The sequence below is a fragment of the Poromitra crassiceps genome, assembly GCF_964638095.1.
Source record: "Poromitra crassiceps genome assembly, chromosome: 8".
In the NCBI taxonomy this organism is placed as follows: Eukaryota; Metazoa; Chordata; class Actinopteri; order Beryciformes; family Melamphaidae; genus Poromitra; species Poromitra crassiceps.
The window spans coordinates 54,024,257-54,044,433 of NC_139629.1; the positions used below are offsets into that span (position 1 = coordinate 54,024,257).

General features: G+C 43.6%; 2 protein-coding genes across 2 annotated transcripts in view; both read left to right on the forward strand.

Annotated features, from left to right (window-relative positions):
* Positions 1 to 20,177, forward strand: part of LOC310780808 (uncharacterized protein) — a gene marked incomplete at both ends in the record, with an annotated part of 118,416 nt that overhangs the window by 11,108 nt on the left and 87,131 nt on the right. The window lies entirely within an intron of this gene.
* On the forward strand, positions 7,247 to 8,799 carry LOC310781608 (histone-lysine N-methyltransferase SETMAR-like; the record flags this gene model as incomplete). The annotated part of the gene is given in 3 exon segments (XM_083642212.1): positions 7,247 to 7,255; positions 8,015 to 8,501; positions 8,504 to 8,799. Coding segments are annotated over 3 exon segments (792 nt in total).

Genomic DNA, 20,177 nt, shown 5'->3' on the forward strand with positions numbered 1-20,177 from the left:
CCGGGCCCACGCAGCGCTCCCCAGGACGAGGGCTGGAACACGGCGCCCATCTCCACCAAGAGCCGACCCATTGACACCAGCCGCCTCAGCAAGATCGCCCAGGCAGTGCCAGTCACCCAGGCAGCAGCGCCCGCCCAAGCAGCGCCCGCCCAGGCTGCGCCCGGGGGCGCAGTGCCGCCACCTGTCACTGAGGCAGAAACATCTCCTCCCACAGAGACAGTTGCAGCAATTGCCGCTGCCCCGGAAACTGTGCCCTCCCCCGCCCCTCCCACAGGAGAAGAGGAGAGGGAGGAGCCATCCCCTCCCCCCACAGCCACCCCCGCCCCTGAAGAAACGACTATGCAAGGTCAGTGGATCTGTCTCATAAATAAGAATAAGCTTATTTTATAACATGCTTTCCAAGACATATCCAAGAGCAATGAATGAATCAGTCATGGAATTTTGTGGTGCTATTGCTCAGACTCTGCATTCATCTAAGGCTGATTGTAATTGTATTCCTTCCTGTAGCTGCTGTGTCCGTGCCAGAGAAGAAGAGGAAGATGAAGGAACTGAACAAGGAGGAGGCTGTTGGAGACCTCCTGGATGCCTATGCAGAGGTGTGTGTGATTTTGTTTGTTTTCCACTCTCAACCTGCCTGTTTACCAGTCACTTGGTGGGCCGTTTCTACTGGGGACCCTGCACTAATCTTCCTCCCCCATCGCTCTCTGCCCTCCCTGCTTCCTTCCAGGATCAGGTGGTGGAGGCCCCACCGGAGCCCGAGCCGACCGCCGCCCCGGCACCAGAAGCCCAGGCCCCCGCCACTGCCTCTCCTGCCCCCGAGGATCCTGACCTCACCTGGGAGGACAAGGAGGACAAACTGGTGGATGCCGAGAACATTAAGCCGGAGCCTCCCAAGTCGGAAAATTGGAAGCCCATCATCCTAGAGGAGAAGATACAAGCTGCCAGGGAGTTCCTCCGCCCGTTCCGCCTCCCGCTCATGGCTGCCAGCATGAAGAACCTTAAACAACATGAAGAAACGACTCTGCCAGGTCAGTGGATCTGTCTCATAAATAAGAATACGCTTATTTTATAACATGCTTTCCAAGACACATCCAAATGTGAGCAATGAATGAATCAGTCATGGGGTTTTGTGCTGCTATTGCTATTCCATTCATCTAAGGCTGATTGATTACTTTGCAGACTCACTTTGCAATCTCTTGGGCTTGAGTGAGGATTTTTAAAAGGGAAAGCCCCCCCCCCACCAAGAAAAAGACCAAATTTAATAGGCTTTGTTTCTTTCTGTCGTTTTGCACCACAGACAAACAGGCAAACTGAACTCACACACGTTTATCTCCCCCTCCTGTTTCAGAAAACATCTGGGCGGCCCGCCAGGCTCAGAGGTTGGCTCGGCGGATGTTTGCCACCGACCAGAGGCGCCCCTGCGGCCGTGAGCGCGACATCTACAGCCTCCTGCGGCCAGTCAATGTGGATGTCAAGGCGGACAGCCCAGTCACTGAGGTATGCTTTTGCTTAATCGGTACTGGCTTTGACCTGGTGACTGGAGGTCCACTGGAAGAACATGGTTCTCTATCTGTTATGATTTTTTTCTTATATATGGCCTGAGACCCACATCTTATATAGCCTCAGACCAACATAACATTGTCACTGATGACATCAGCGATCAATGTCACTCCTCCTCGTACCTCTTCTCCTCCCAGGGGGATCTTCAACCTCCGCTGCTGCAGCCAGAATTGGCATTAATCTGGCTTTCATGTTTACAGTCAACAACATCAAACAGACGAAACCAGCTGGCTCCCGTCCGTGTGATCGTTGCGTACTGAACTGTACTGCACGCCACTGCAGGGGAAATCAAAACAAAGCACACAAAAAAACGCTCTATGCGCTGTGTTTTGTGTGCAATGGAAGCACTCTCGACATGATTTCCAAAGTGTTCACACACGTTTGGTGTGCACGCCGCCTAAGAAAGTCCGGCTCCATCATCACTGATGACATCATCACTGAACTATAGCATCAGCCTTCGGGCATTCAGCATTAGGGCAATTAATCTGCCCTAATTATAAAATCCGGCTCCGTCAGGTCACCTGCACGGGTGCTCTTTACACACCCTGAAGGTTTCAGGTCTAGTGACATAAGAATGAATAGGAGTCTCTTTGTCTCTTGTGCTGCTTCATTGCGTCTCCTCACAGCGATGTTGGCTGGCCAGCAACAGTTGTTTGCAGTTAAAGGACATGTGGTTGTATTAAAATGGCCGTAGTCAATTGACCACAGCCATTAGTGTCGAGGGCAACGCACCATATTTGTAACAAATGCATGTGAGAATACTATGAATCCATTTCACACTTTGTCACTCACCAAACACTCTCCTGTTTACCAACGCTTGTTGGTAATTGGAATCTCTCTGGTCGCCCTCATACTCACCACACCATAGTGGAGGTTATTAGCCGATGTTGCCCTTTTATTACAACTTTTCACAAAACAATATTTTCTCATAAATCATGGCATACTATAGGCAGTTTAGGTCAGCTCTAGAACCTGACAATAATTATTTGGAACATTAAGCCCGACCAGACTATTTTGAGATATTTTCATGATTCACAATATGCATTTTTCATTCTTCTAATTTAAAAAAACATCCTAATGCATTCTAAGGTGAAGCTACAAGTTACTGTCATTTAAAACCCAAATAACATTACAGTACTCAATTTACAGCCTTCAAAGAAAGTGTATTGAAACAACAACAACACATTAGATGCAAGTGAAAGAAAGACGTGAGGAAAAGCATCAGGATCGGGGAAAGTAGCTTCTCAGACTTGTTTTAGGTAAACGAGTACTGCCAAGCTCTCATGAATACCTACCCTGTACTCACCATCTCTCTCCAACCCCAGTGCACGACATAATGATATCTTCACAAATCAAATGTACAAGTATGCCCCTCAAAAGATCCAAATCTTGTCTCCTTCAGGCAACGCCCGTCGCCCAGTCTGCCCCCGTGCCTGTCACTCTGGACGCTGCTCCGGGAAAGGTGCCCTCCCCCGCCCCTCCCCCCACAGCCACCCCCGCCGCTGAAGAAACGACTCTGCCAGGTCAGTGGATCTGTCTCATAAATAAGAATACGCTTATTTTATAACATGCTTTCCAAGACACATCCAAATGTGAGCAATGAATGAATCAGTCATGGAGTTTTGTTGTGCTATTGCTATTCCATTCATCTAAGGCTGATTGATTACTTTGCAGACTCACTTTGCAATCTTTTGGGCTTGAGTGAGGATTTTTAAAAGGGAAAGCCCCCCCCCCACCAAGAAAAAGACCAAATTTAATAGGCTTTGTTTCTTTCTGTCGTTTTGCACCACAGACAAACAGGCAAACTGAACTCACACACGTTTATCTCCCTCTCCTGTTTCAGAAAACATCTGGGCGGACCGCCAGGCTCAGATGTTGGCTCGGCGGATGTTTGCCACCTACCAGAGGCGCCCCTGCGGCCGTGAGCGTGACATCTACAGCCTCCTGCATTGGCCGCCAGTCAGCGTGGATGTCAAGGCGGACAGCCCAGTGCCACCTGTCACTGAGGTATGCTTTTGCTTAATCGGTACTGGCTTTGACCTGGTGACTGGAGGTCCACTGGAAGAACATGGTTCTCTATCTGTTATGAATTCTTTCTTATATATGGCCTGAGACCCACATCTTATATAGCCTCAGACCAACATAACATTGTCACTGATGACATCACCGATCAATGAACCACCTCCGTACTGAAGTGACCCTGTATATCTTGAGGCATTTGGTTTGTAACAACAGTCAGTCACCAGTTATTCTATACTCTGTCAAAGTACTCATCCAGCCCCTTTCAAATGCATTGTCAATGTCATGCAATAGGAGGTATTATCTGTTCCACAGTGTGTTAAAGAAACATAAAGAATCTCAGGTAACATTTACTTGTACTGTATATGCTCTGGTCTCTCCATTACATTTCCCACCGCTGTTCATGTTTGTATGGGTCCATTTGAGATTTTCTAAACTACACAACATTTGGATTGTGGAGAATGCGAGCCATTGCTACAGCGCCACGAGCACCACCCATGGAGGGAGGCCTTACCAGAAACATCACACCAAAGTTGGAATAAATGTTTTGCAATTTGAATAATGAATCCTGGACATAGTAAGCTTTTAAAATAAATGTTTACTGACAATTGCAGATTTTTCCAGAGACACCCTTCGTACTGTGGAATCAGGACATGGTGATGTCGTTTCTCTTTTGAGCAGTTCATCGCATGAAGGCTTTATTCCTGGTTTGACTTTCATCTAAATTGGGATGCCACTGTTTGTGCTTGTCTTGCAGGTGCCAGCCAGCAAGTCAACAGGCAGCAGCCATAGCTGGAGGTCTACCTGCTTTTCCTGGCCCCATCCTGCTGTCTCCTACATCCCCTTTCATCACCCCAGGATTTGACCCCATGAAGTTGCCACCAGGTAAGACATGTATGAAATGTGGGATGAAATTGTGGAATTGTGGGCAGTGGTGGCCTAAAAGTTATAGAAGCGAGCTTGTGACAAGAAGGTCGTCGGTTCAATCCCCGGGCCCGGCAGGAAAAATTTAGGTGGGGAAAGATGGCCCCTCGCTCATTACCACCACCGAGGTGCCCTTGAGCAAGGCCCTTAACCCCAACCGCTCTCAGTGGAGCTGATCAGTGGCCAGCAGATCAGACTGTGGTTGTACTGGTCAGCTTCCAGGTGTGAATGTTGGGGGAATGTGAATAGGGCGCTCCCTCCCCCTGTATAAATAAATAAAAAAAAAAAAAAAAATTTCAAGTATCACCTAAAGGTAAAATGTGGGAGCTTATAACCAGGTTTGGTTTAAATGTTTACTCTTTGGACTTGAGGTATTGTATATGAAACAATGTATATTTCAGTATTTATATGAAAAGATCCATATTTCAATATTTTCACCATGATTGTAATTGGTTTGATGTTTTGACACTTGTGCTTTCCTTTAGCAGGTTTAGCTGGAAAACCCACAGAGGAATCCAGCCAAGACCAGCTGGGATCTCCAGGAGCGCCCATGATGAGCCTGCCTGGCCCGGTGGGTCGCAGACTGGGTATGCCGCCCCTGCAGCACCCCCCGGGCATGCCAAACCCGGCCATGCCAAATCCTCATCTACCTCCATTCCTCCCACCTCCAAACATGTCACACATGCCCCCTCAAATGATGCCCAGAGGGCCGATGTTTCCACCGGATCGGTTCAGGATGCCCATGCCCTTCGGCCCCCGCGGCCCTCCTTTCCCACCACGGCACCCTATGGGACCAGCGGGCATGGACGACAGGGGACGGGGGCATTTCCGAAACGGGAGGCCGGGCTTCGTGTGCCCACCCTTCCACAGAGGGAGATGGTAGAGCTTGGGTGATCCAGTATGTCCAGAACTCAGCTGCCAGGGTTCTCACTCACACCAAGCCCTGGCAGCACATCACCCCCACCCTCATTCACCTCCATTGGCTCCCCATCAAGTCCCGCATCATATATAAGATCATCCTCCTCACCTGCAAGTCCCTCCATGCCCGTGCCCCCCAGTATCTCTCCGACCTCCTCCACTTCCATGCCCCCCCCCCCCCGGAACCTGAGGTCCTCTGACTCCGTGCTGCTTGTCACCCCCCGGACCAGGCTGCGGACCTTCGGGGACAGGGCCTTCAGCGCCTCAGCCCCCACCCTCTGGAACTCACTCCCCACTGATATCAGGAACATTCCCACCCTGGACGCCTTCAAAACGCCACTCAAATCTCATCTGTTCACCAAGGCCTTTGGCCCTAATTAACTGTTCTTGCCTGTCTATTTGTCCCTCTCTTTGCTCTTGTGCCTTTTGCTTTGTTTTATTTTTGTCCCTGTGCGCTCGTCTTTTGTGTGTCTACCGTTCCTTGTTTTGTTCTCTCCTGTGAAGCATCCTTGGGTTCGAGAAAGGCGCTATATAAGTCCAAGTTATTATTATTATTATTATGGACCTGAGGGGAGGGAGGGTGATGAACCACTATGACACATACTAACTGTTCCAGAAACATTCTGTTTTATACCCACGGAAACACTTTTTTTTTAAGTATCAAACTATGAGAACAAGCATTGTTTTGAATGTGGTCCCTGGTAATAACTCTTCTGACTTGGAAGTCCACGCCAGAGCTGAGATTGTAAATACTGTATATGCTTGTAGCTGTTTGATATCTTTTTGTATATTTGAAGTTGTGTAGTTCATGCTTATGTCTGTAAACTTGGTAGTTGGAGGAGAAAAGAAAAGGCAAAGTCTGTATTTTTGTGGCTTATTCCGACCACACTTGTGTTGCGTATGGATTTTTTTTTTTTTAATATCTACCATCTTCCAGAGAGGGAGATTGTAGAGCTTGGGTGATCCATGGACCTGAGGGGAGAGAGGGTGATGAACCACTGTGACACATACTGTACTAATAGTGGATCTGGTTTCACAAGGACTGCTGTGAACAAAACTGTTCCAGAAACATTCTGTTTTATACCCACGGAAACACTTTTTTTTTAAGTATCAAACTATGAGAAACAAGCATTGTTTAGAATGTGGTCCCTGGTAATAACTCTTCTGACTTGGAAGTCCACGCCAGAGCTGAGATTGTAAATACTGTATATGCTTGTAGCTGTTTGATATCTTTTTGTATATTTGAAGTTGTGTAGTTCATGCTTATGTCTGTAAACTTGGTAGTTGGAGGAGAAAAGAAAAGGCAAAGTCTATATTTTTATGGCTTATTCACACCACACTTGTTTTGCGTATGGAAAAAAATATTGAAACATATTACTTAATACCTTTTGGTATTTCAATATTTGTTTTTAGTAAAATGCCTTTGGACTAAGCCGATTTTCCATACATCCCTGTTTTAATCAGATCATTTGCATTTGGTTTATATCAGCTTTTGACACAATGAGAAGTGATGTCATATCCTACCAGTAGAGGATAGAGTAAACCTTGTTACCACCACAAACCTCTGTTGTATGTTAATGTCACACCTTGTAAGCCTCATGTGCTATGAATTAAAATGAAGGACATCAAAATGAGATCCAGCCTTGCCTTCCCTGTTCTTTGTGTGTTTAAACAAGTAATCTATTGGGTAGCCTATATTGCTTACTTTGATTAATAATGGATTATTGACATTATTATCCCATGCCTTATATCAGAGAATATTATGCGTTTGTAGCCTACACAGTAGCCTACGATTAATGGCCAATACCAGTGCTTACCTGTAACCATGATTACAGTATAATATAATAGTATAATCCTGTTATGGCCTCCACAATACATAAATCGATCAAGGCTCAAGTGGAGAACATAACATAAAAGGACGCCAACACAATGATCAAAAGGATAGGGGTTTTTATTTCTTTTCCCAATTCCTGAAAGAAAAAGAAGCCCAAAACCATAAAACAAGAAAACCTGGCAGTTCGGCCAAAACAAGCAAAAGGGAGAGGGGTCTGGGCTGGCCCATATAGGGCCGTCGAAGCCAGCCCCTCTCCTTAAGCTAACAATTCAGGAAGTATGATAATGGTGGTTCTCTGTTGTTACTACAGCACTTCACCACTCGATGGCAGCAAACCATCACAGGCCACCAGTGAATCAGCCAACTGCATTATTACAGGGATTCAAAAAATAACTCACTCTCTTGAACCAAAGGAGCTGGCCTACTTTACACTCCTTGTTCACGGTTTTGGCTGCATATTAATGTGGGCAGTTTTGGATATTGTATGGAAGTGTAGTTGTTTAATATGAGTTGTTATATTGTAGCTTAACTCTCATGTTGACTGTTTTCAAACACGCTGCAGCAAACTCAAGGCACTCTGATTTCTGCTCCAATACTTACTTCACATAAATGTACATGCAGTTGCATATTTGGCAGGAATTAGGGGTACTATGGCCTCACTTGAGAATAGGCCTCTTTTTTGTTACAGTCCTGTGTCCATATCAGCATTTAGGCTCATACTCTAATTCTTATTCATCTTTTCTGATGTCATTTTTTCAGTATTCACCAGATAATGTTCAGGGACCAGGATGTGCCATTGACCCCAGTGAACTCACCCTTCCTGGGTGCTCCTGCCTCTCCCACTCCTGCTTGGCTGAGAGCTGCTCCTGCCTGCAGACATATGGGCAGGCATATGACAGCAGTGGCATGCTGCTGGACCTGAGCAGTGGTGCCAACGCCGGTCACTGCACGCCCGTGTTTGAGTGCAATGCACTTTGTGCCTGCAGTGAAGCCTGCCCGAACCGGGTGGTCCAAAGAGGCCCGAGGCTCAGGTTGGAGGTTTACCGCACCAAAGAGAGGGGCTGGGGGGCGCGGACACTCGAGCCTGTTCCTCGTGGGACTTTTGTGTGCGAGTATGCCGGGGAGGTGATCGGTTTTGAGGAGGCCAGACGCAGACAGCTCGCCCAGGGACCCGAGGAAAACAATTACATCATCGCCGTGAGGGAGCACGCGGGTCAGGGCCCCGTGACAGAGACGTTCGTGGACCCGGCCGCGGTCTCAACCACTCCTGCCTGCCCAACCTGTTCATGGTGCCGGTGCGCGTGCATTCCGCCGTGCCCAGACTGGCACTGTTTGCTGGCCAGGACATCGCTTCCCAAGAGGAGCTGACATTCGACTACGCAGGAGGCGACAGTATTCGGCCTGGTGCAGAGCCGGCGTCCGCGCAGCGTGACCCCACCGTACAGGCCAGTAGGACAGATGCACTCCAGAGGAAAGCGTGCCACTGCGGTGCCCAGAACTGTGCCCGGTTCCTTCCGCTGGACCTATCTATTCTCAACGTTTGATCGCATTTTGCATCACATGTTTATGTTTGTCAAGAGATTTATTGGTTTATGAATTTTTGACAGATGATTGTTGTCAAACCTTGTTTTGAATGCTTGCTCCTTCTACTGTATGAAGTTCGTGTCTATTGTCAGTTTGGCTAAGCTCTTGGCAAATGGAACTATCCATCATCCATGTTAAGAATGAGACAATAAATGCCACACATTGGTGACACCACAAACACAGTCAGCTGGTTGAGTCATGTCTGTACCTGTCAATGTTTCCTGTTTGGCCAGATAATTTCCCCAGGCCTCCGCTGACTGACACTGTCTTACTGCTGTCAACAACTCTCTTTGAGATGGTGTTAGTAAGAACTAAACATTAAGGCAAGCAAAATCATTTTTGATTTTGATACATCTATGATGGATTAATGCTTGCACTATAGGGCATTTCCCAACAGATTAGCAGTCTTGTAAATTTCATTTTGTCCTAGCACATATAAGCCCCAATTCTGACACAGAACAAGAATCTGGATGCAGCAGGAGCATCCATGCTGGATTGACAGGAACTGAAATAATTAAGTTTAATAGGTTCCTTTTACAGATCTGTATAATCGCCTAAGAGTTGCACTAGCTTTGTGCAAAGAGAAGCTGCCTCGATCCCCAAAAAACCTCTGTATTCACAATTGAAGTAATAAATGGCATACCTCCCACTCCCAGTCAACCTGACAATTCTTTCTGTCTTCGTGCGATGTAGTCTCCCCTCGAAGGTATTCTCATCGCACTCAAACCTCGAGAGGGGTGGGAGCAATTAAAAAGGGCCAGAGGGTATTTTTTTATATGGTAAGAGGTTTTATTCCCCTGTCAAAGGATGGGCGAACGTGTCCCACTTTAGTGTGACCATTCTGAAATCAGGACCCTCTCCATCTGCCCCATTTCCAGTCTAGACCTGCTTTCATCTTATTAATATCCACATCTGGGTTAATTAGATGGGAGCCCATGTTCCGTCCACAAATGGGACCGGTGCTCCAGTTACGTTGGGGCTAAGAGAGCCTAAATGGTGGGGAGCTGGAAGCCCTCTGCCTATCAGAGACCACCGTCAAGTTGATTGGTTTTTGTGTCACGCGGCAGAGGACTGAACGGCACAGGACTTTTGTTTATCGACCTACATTTTCTCCTCTGTGAGGGTTACCGACGTGTTTTTCCCTTTCAAAGTGGACTGCTCCTCAATGTCCCTGATCAGAATCTGTGTCGAGCTTTCTGGAACATTTTCAAGAATAAAAATAAAACCAATAAATCTTGTAAAACCTCAAATGGAATGACATCTCTCATATATACACAGGAGGCCAAAAAAAACAGATTAACACTATGATTATTTCTATATATACTATATTGAGGGCTTGGAGCCAAAGGGACGTAAGATTTTACAGGAGACATCTGTGTTGTCAGATTGAGCATTGCTATAAAAACAATACTGCTACAGTTTAAGTTGAATTATATGCTAACTTTTTTAAATGGCAAAAGAGTGAAATATGCCTTTTTAGCACAAACATTGTCTCAATACAGCCATGCAGAATATGGACATACTGTATGTGTAGCCGAAGTAAAGTAAAACACAAATTTAAATCTAGCAATTGCACTTCAATCAACACTGAAATATACAGTAAAGCAAGATCAGAATTAATATCTTTATCTTGAAGTAACTTTGATCAAGATTGATTGATGTTTTTTTCTGTAAAAACAAACAAACTTTGAATAAACCTTTAGACATAAGAAAGTACTTTTTGATTCTGATTGATACTACCCCCTCCCATTTGCTAGTATAATTAAAAGAAATTGACACATCACTTATTGATGTGTCCTGGCTGGGACACATTCAAAGGCCTGTAAAACTCATAACACAATGCTTGTTGAGTGTCAAAAGTGGGGGTTTGCTTTGTGTCAAAAAGGTGTAAGTAGTTACGTGCTAAGTAAGTTAAGTAGTTGATATACAAAACACTACTTTTACTATTACAGCTTTAAGTTTTTGTTGAATTAAAACTTAGGGATCATGATTTCAGTTGTGTCCTCTTGGCACTAAAAGGATCTCCACTGAGACCTTTCAATTGATATAATTTATAATATTCATATTCACCCACAATCGCACTTACACCCCTTTCTTTTAATTGGAGACTTTCTGCTGCTCGTTGTGGCTGCACAGAGAAGCAGATTCCATATTGCTTCAACACATCAGCCACAGTTATGACAAGAACATGTCTCATTTCTAATAGCCTACATCACTCTTGTCATTTTTGAGTCAGCTGTCCCTCAAATCCCTATGGCCACCGGGTCTGTGTACAGTAGGTGATTTGACACCAGTGCAAGCAGGCTCCTCGACTCCGACTGTTCAGAAGCTGAGCTGCAAATGAATGGCTCTTTTCCAGGACGGTCACCTAGCAACCAGCAGTTAATCGCATGAGGTGAACTTCCCCCTTGTGGTGATGGCCGCAGCAAAACAAAATGCACATGTCAATGATGCTATACAATGCATGAGTACACAACGCACCAACAAGAAAGCTGTTTAGTGATTTTGCGGTTGTGTTTTGGTGAGAACTCAAGACTCCTGACTGCTCTATGTACCAAAAGGCTATTTCACATCTATCTTATAACATCCTGCATTTCTGAAAAGAAGTCTCTTCAGAAAAATAATACATGGAAATGTTTAGGAAAATGTTCTCAAAAAATGATTGCACTGGTATATCCTAGGGGTGTCACGATACACTCAGTTCACAATACGATACGATACACGATATTGGGTTCACGATAACGATATGATACAATATTTTAACAATATTTTTTTGCGATCGATTTGTAAGTTGAGTGGGCATCCTCCACGCTAATTTGAGTAATTTCACCATTTTCATCCTCCGTGTCTGTAACGTCCCTCGTCTGTTCAAACAAAGCAATGAAAAGGAGAGCGAGCATGCAATCAGATGCAGATCAGTGCCACCATGTTCAGCTTCTTTTTCTCACGATATGAGATTTCATCTCAACGATACGTATTGTCACGTTTGATATCGCAATATATTGTGGGACGATATATTGTGACATCCCTAGTATATCCCCATTTATTCGCAGAACTTCCGAGACCAAATGACATCATAACGATGTTATTATGTTATATGAAGGTCGAGCAATAATGATAGTGATAGTAATAGTGATGATAGTGACAGCTGATAGTGACACCATGGCAAAACTGGTCCAAATTACATCACTATGACATCATTTGGATCAGGAAGTTCTGTGAATGAGCGGGGAGCTCTCGTCCCGGGGAAGATGGAGGGAAGCTTATTTGCATATACTACCGATTTTGTAATGGTACAGCTGGTTGAAAATCAGCCAAGTGGCCCTTTAAGCAAACAATGCAGATCTATGAGCTCTCAGTTATGGCGATTAAGACACTCTTCTCTGTTGCAGCCCCACTTTTAGGCCGATGAAACAGATGTATTTTTACATAAATATCGTACCTTGTGTGCTTTAAGGTATAAGATACAAATATACCACATCTATTTATGCATCACATCTTTAAAGGGAATAGACACTATTTCAGGGTGAATGACCAGTGGAGAAATCAGGACTGGCAGTCCATTTGTCACAAAAAGAAAATGGAGCACCTCTCTATGAGGGACCAGATGTCCTTGGCCATGAATGCTGTGGCCAAATCAAGAGAAAAAAACACAGTGATGAAAGAACAGCTATCTGCTCTGCTGGGAAACAGCTGGGCCACAGCTGGCAAAGGCATCTAAAGATCTCATGTGAAACTAGGCTCTTAACTCCTAACTTTGTTGTGATGTTAGCAACTGTCCATAAGGAAAGAGCTATAGCCTATTGGTAGAAGTTGCAGCAGCCTATTTACACAAATTTAAAGGTACTGTGGTTTGTATAAACTTGAAGGTGTAAAGTAACAGCTGTCAAAGTATGAAATTACTAAATCACTTTAATTCATGACCTTATTTTAAAGAGCCTCTGACAAATGTTTAAAACAGCCGAAAACAGCACAATGTGGGACCTTTAAGTTGATCCAGAGCCATAAAGTTATTGAAGAAAGGTTTCAAATGATGATCGGAAATTACACAGTCGTGAAATAGTGACTACCAGTGGGACAGTGGTGGCCTAAAGGTTAGAGAAGCGAGCTTGTGACTGGAAGGTTGTCAGTTCAATCCCTGGGACCGGCAGAATAAACCTGGGTGGGGAAAATGAAAAAGCAGCACTTTTCCCTCCCTCATTACCACCACTGAGATGCCCTTGAGCAAGGACCTTAACCCCAACCGCTCCAGTGGAGCTGATCAGTGGCCAGCAGATCAGACTATGGTTGAAACTGGTCAGCTAGTATAAAGGTTAAAGAAAGGAGTATTTTGGCTTGTACCGTCTGTAGCAGAACCCTTATTAGTATAACTGTACTCAAATGGCTCTTCATGAAACATTTATCGCGGTTTATAAAATTGATAGTGTCAGTCAGTTCTGATTGTCACTTTTTGAAAACCACCACTCACTACTGTTCAAAAATTATAATCCTTGGCTGAAGAGTGAATTTAAATATCATTATCCAATTTGATGTCAACAAAATAAAACAACAATTTTGAACCTGGCTTTATCCAATGTTCAGATTACTGTTCTGAAATGTATAGCAGATTAGCACATATTAGGCTAATGTCTCATTTGCACAATTAAACATACAATTTCATAAAACTTGTAATACAAAAAATAATTGTCTCAATGTAAGTAATCAACTGGGGAAGTTTCATGGTGATATCTATTAATTAAAGTTTTTACTATTCACCTGTAGTGTTTTGGTAGGATCATATTTCGGTGATTTTAAAAACTTTTCCCTCATAGGATTTAAGACTTTTCTCTCTCATTTAGAACATATTGAGGACACAAAGTCCATTGAGTTTTGTTTTGTTAATAGTTAGAGGTTGACATAAATTTTGTGGTACACAGCAGAGGAGATTTTGAGTGTGCGACTTATTTTCTTTATGGTTACTTTGAATTTTCGTTAGTCTGCACCTCTTCAAACTTTTTGAGTGTGCTCCAATCTATATAATGGACCATCAGTACTACCATACTATTGCCTGTCAGTGTCAATTACGACACATTCGTTTATGGAGGATGCAGGCAGCGTAGCCAAAACGGCTACCAAAGTGACATCCGCCATCAGATTTGATGTGTTGCATTCTGAGATGCTTTTCCACAGTTGTTGTTTTTCACACCATTCTGTGTAAACTCTTTAGAGACGGTTGTGTGTGAAAATCTCAGGAAACCAGCGGTTTCAGAAATAGGTACTCTATTTGGCTGCCTGTCTGGCACCAGCAGTCACGCTGCAGTCAAAGAAGCTGATGACATCACATTCCCCCCCCCCATTCTGATGTTTGGTGTGAACATGAACTGACGCTGTTGACCTGTATCTGCATTATCATGCATTGCACTGTTGCCACTGATTGTCTCAATGTATAATTACACAAATATTAATTAGGTGTAGGTGTTCCTAGTAAAGTGCTCAGTGAGTGTTCATTACACAGCATTGCTGTCACAACATCATTTTGGTTGTTTACAGCACAATAACAACTGATTTAATGTGCTGAAGAAGTGAAATATTCTTTTTTAGTGTGTGTGTGTGTGTGTGTGTGTGTGTGTGTGTGTGTGTGTGTGTGTGTGTGTGTGTGTGTGTGTGTGTGTGTGTGTGTGTGTATATATATATATATATATATATATACCGTATATATATATATATATATATTCTTTTTATGACAAAATTCATAACCTTGTTTCAAAGACCCATGAGACATGTTTTAAACTGCTAAAATAGCATAAAAATAGAACCAAATGGTCTTATTTTCAACAGCCATTTTTGGCCTACATACATTGTTTTGATATATTGACTAAATATCAAAGGCCTTTAGTCATTAATGACTGAGTTGCTCAGCGGGCAGATAGTGCTTCACCATCAAAGTGAAGTGTGTGGGAGGTGGCTACTGTCAGATTAGGTGTTGGTTGAAAAAAAATTAAAAGACCCTGAGAGGTTTGTGTGCTCCAATGTAGCTGTATATGTATCTGTATATGTGCTGTTCAGACTGGGTAGCAAACCTGTTAGAAGAAAGGAGTGTCATTGGGTTTGTCAGTGGGCTCCTCCCATCACAGATGTTTAGTTGAACTAAACAACTCATGACACCTGCAGAAGGCTCGACAGGAAGCTCCGGCGCCGCAGAGGCACTTTGCACTTCCCTCCACAGCTGCGACTCCTAAACTTGCAGTTGGGCATGTTGTTTCGGGGTGTTATGAAGTATGTCTTCAATATAGACTGATGCCTGGCAGTACCAGAACCTCTCGACACAGGGACAGCTTCTGCCCAACTGCCATCTGCCTCTTCAATTAGACCAGAAAGCACCACAAATCAGGACTTTGTCACCCCCCCCCCCCCCCCTTCCCCCCACCCCCCCATGTCCTCTGAGCACAACCGGCTCTCCAACGGGCTGGCATCCCCCCATGGTCATTATCCCCCCCCCCCCCCCCCCCAATTATATGTAATTTTAGGACTTTTACTTTTATAATTTGAGATTGTTTTCTGTTTTGCTCCATCTTCTGCTGTTGATGTGATCGCTGCACTGCATACTTGAACTAAGTCAAAATGTACATTTGTAATCTGATTACTCACTATGGCTTTTAAGAAGTACATTTTGAGTGATCTCTGCTTCATTAAAGCATCTGATAAGGATGGATTTGATCATAGCCTGTACACCCCACTAGTCACTATCTTGCATAAGCTTACCCTAAATGACCCCTTGTGTCTACGTGCTCGGCAGTGCACGTTGCAGTAGATACTTTGACTATTGTTTTAGATGACACCTACATGCCCAGCTGAGACAGTTATGCCAATGACAATGAGTAAGGTATTATACTTGTGTTCTGATTCTCAATGTTAGGATTTTGAATTGTTGTGCCCCCTGGCAAATAGCGGATCCCAAGCACTGAGCTGTGACAATCCTATTACCCGCTCTTGTCTCGCCTTTGCGGTGTCTGACAATACAGACTTTGTATTATGTAGTATCCGAGTATGTGTAAGGCTTACTTTCTGATCAAAGGTGGATCAAGTTGACTAATCTCTTAAAGGCTCTATGCCAATATTATTTCTATGTACTTGTGTTATGTATGGATTTGGAGTTTGTTTTGTTTGACCTGCTTGAGTACACAGACAGGTGAGCTACAGCGTGGTGAAAGTGAGACTGAGGAGTCCACCCGCCTGACTCGTGATCCTAAGGGATTACGGTAGATTACAGAGCATGTTCTGCAGGGTAAATAGGTGACTTCAGGACCATTGCCCCCTTGGATGTTGTCCTCGTTTAGCGGGGGATTAGCTCAAGTGGCAAACTGTTTGAGGAACGCCGCCGGTGTGCAAAACTCGACTTGCATCTGTTTCCACAAATCAAATAGCTGGTGGATCATTTCTTCTGGCATTATGTGTATGACCTGTCACTTTGATTATGCTGTGTGGGGATGTGTGATGAAGTGATGCTACCATCTGCACACAGTGCTTATGAAGAGCTGAAATTGACTATTCAATCAATGCTATTGTCTTCATAAAACCTGCTCTAAGGGCTGATTCTTTGGGATGAAGCATCACTTATCACCACCAATAGGCTACACTTTTTGGTGTAGACTGGCTTTCAAGCTCCATATCTGATGATAGCTGCGACAGAATGTGTAACTTATGTTATCCCCCCCCCCCACACACATTGATAACAGTAGTACGTACAAGTAATACCACAAAAGCACAAGGCCTAATTAGAAGATCTCTGCAGCAGGTCTAATCAGTCTACTCCCATTGGGGATATGGAGGCCATTAAACCAGTGTAATTGTCTTTTATTTTTAGTGAGGTAGAACTCTACCTTCTAGGGCGCAAAACGACGCCTGCTATCAAGGCAGCTGGACTTGAGATGAGACTCCTTCTCTTTAGACTTTGACCTATAAGGGAGGATCAGCAACTGATGTTAGTAATATATATATATATATATATATATATATATATATATATATATATATATATATATATATATATATATATATATATATATATATATATATATATATATATAATGAAAATAAATGAACAAAATACACAACACGCTGTCATCTCGTGTATGATGCTTCAGCTTCAGCTGTGTGTACTCCCATCTCACCTCTTGCTCATTGGGCGATTCTTTCGGCACCCTGGTTTCATGCTAGCTTTCCAGGGAGGGGCATACAACTAACAGTGGTAATGTAAGCCCACCTGTCGGAGTCCTGTGTGAGATCTCAGGAGATCTTTGACTGTGAGACTGACACTCTACAGGGAGATGATGTCATTTACAGTCAGCGTACACACAGCTACGTCATATAGGTACAAAAGGTGGGCAGATACAGAGAGAAAGAGAACGATTATTGACTGTTGTTTGTGTACAGTATGCCCTCCCAGTCTCTGGTCTAGTCTTGAGTGGTTTTGCACTAATATACACACGCATCACATACTGAGGTGGAGAAGAAGCCTTGATTTATTCTGCCAGTACAGAGCTCCATTCATCGGTCTTAATTGAGGCAAACGAGGCACGAATTGAACATAAAATAAGATTAGGGAAGAGAGTGCTGAAGTTGAAAGGAGTTAACATCTATTGGTATTCTACATTTAGCTTGACTCAGATCACTCAGCGTCTCCAGTTCTCGTCCCCAGCGGCATCATGTCTTCAGTGGTTCACTGTCCCAGATCCAGAACAGCAGTGAGAGGCCACCACATTGTTTATGGAGCCCTTCATCAGATCTATTTGACTCTGTTCAACAAGAGAGACACGGAGGAAAACTCAGGAAACTCTGGATTGTGAACGCTAATCTCTGTCAATCAATATGCAATATATCCTTCATCAGAGAGATATGATTATTTTATCTGGATTGAAGTAATAGCGAATTAAAAACTCGAGACTCTTTTTTTGCTGCATTTTGCTATTATATTTAACCCCGCTCTCTCACATTTCCGATGAATGTGACGATTAGATTTGAGACATGGCCCACACAGAGAACTATCTGAGTCTCAGATGAGAAAACTAGCAACTATTGTGCCCACACATCACTGGGAAGGGCTGAATATGTACAGTACATGAGAGTGCGCGCACACACACACACACACACACACACACACACGCACACACACACGCACACACACACGCACGCACGCACGCACGCAAGCACACACACACACACACACACACACACACACACACACACACACACACACACACACACACAATGATGAATCTCACAACTGCGCACCCACACAGATGGTTGCCGCATTTTGTCATCCCACAGTTTGTTGTACAGTAAATTCCGAGCATGTAGATGCTGTGCTCTTTAATTTGTTTGTTATCATGAATTAATCCCATATCCCAATCTCACAGGTCCAAATAGCCTAACAGTCATCGAAGAGTCAGGCTAACAATGAGTCACATCTCCCTCACACCAAAGATATGCTGCTGCTAATTGTTTTGGTGCTGTCATGCAGTGTGGAGGGAAAGGCCTTCTCCATGGCAGCAGATACAATGGACTAATTCACTCTTCAGTTCAGGTACTCCTGAAGCACTCCTGTGCAGGTCCACAGCGCCTATACCAAATTTGGTGATGAGAACTGTTCAATCGTAAAGCAGCTATGCAGACATGGAGACATGGTCATTGATGATATATGAACATCTTCACAAAGTTTCATGATGAATAGATAATCAGTCATGAGGTTACGATAATTTAGCTGACAGGCCACACCATCTCACAAATGTAAAAATGCATATCTTCAAAATGACAGTAGATATCAACCACCTATTAAGAATTGTTTACGAGATAGGTCTGTCGATGCTACTTTAAAAACTTTATGGTGATCAGTCAAACGGTGTAGGAGGAGATGTTAAAAATTTGTTTTTCAAGAACTTTCAATATATCTCAGCAACTTTCCAGGTGGACTTTGAGGGTCCTTGAGGGACATTTGGCTAAATAATGCTCTAAATTTAGGCTAGATTTGGAATGAGAATGGGTTGTCAGGGTACCCACGAGTCTCCCCTTTACAGTCATGCCCACTTTATACTAATCCTATGCAGTTTTGCAAAAAACATGATTTTTTTTGCATGCAGTATAAATGTGTTATTTGCACCGCCACCTATTATATTTGAATATTTTTTGCATACTGGGGTCCCTAAACAGTTTTGGAATTGCCTAAATTGGGTATGAGTGGAAAGTTGATACTCTTGTTATTAGAATATAGGAGACATGATGTGATGATGCTGCCATGCTACTGTAGCATTACTTATGTCAGCATGCATTTTGAGCTGAGCTAAGTGCTGTTTGAATCCTCTACCCACAAGGCTTGGTCAGTGTCAAAAGTGGGGTTTTGCTAGGTGTCAAAAGGGCATAAGTATAGTTACACCCTTTTGACAGCAAACAAAAATGACTTTGCAGTACGAAAAGAAATGATGTTATCATGCTGCAATGCTAGCATTACTTATGTCAGCATGCACTTTGAGCTTAGCTAAGTGCTGTTAGGATCCTCAAGTCTACCCACAAGGCTTGGTCAGTGTCAAAAGTGGGGTTTTGCTAGGTGTCAAAATGGCATACATGCACTTACACCCTTTAGACAGCAAACAAACCCTACTTTTACTGTCTTTGTAGTGAGCTATACAATGATTTGTACATACTGTAGCAATACAATTATTTATTTATTTTACTCCTGCTTATATAGGCTACATAGTCATAGCGGTCACTACATCACACTTATTGTATATAATGCAAATAGCAGTTAACTTGCTTTACATACCTTTGATCGCAGTCCTTGTTTGTTTGTTTTAGCTTGTATGCATCCCTTTTCTTTTCCTTTGAAAGCACATTAAGAGCAACGTATACCGGAGTCAAATTCCCGCTATGTCTACATAGTTGGCCAATAAAGTTGATTCTGATTCAGATAATGTCAATTACGTCAATAGTGTGGCCCACCCACTTTTATTCAGGCCCACCTGCAATTTCATTTCTGGCTATGCGGCTCCACTTTTGTAGTGGAGTCAGACTTGGCACTAGTCAGAGTCTTGCATTCATTTTCAGGACTTGTGACTCGACTTGGACTTGAGCACTGATGACTCGCACTTGGACTTGAGCATTCATGCACTCGGACTTCGGAAGTTGGAGACGAGGATTCGGACTTGTTAATAGACTGTTTTTTGTTTTTGTGGAAAAAAAAGTACATGTAATAGGGCCTAATAATTTGGCATAAGATATTGATAGCTATATTAATACAGTGACATTATTCAATTTCGTGAAAGGGCAGGACGTGTGTTCCACCTAAATGTAGTCTCTTAAAACAGAC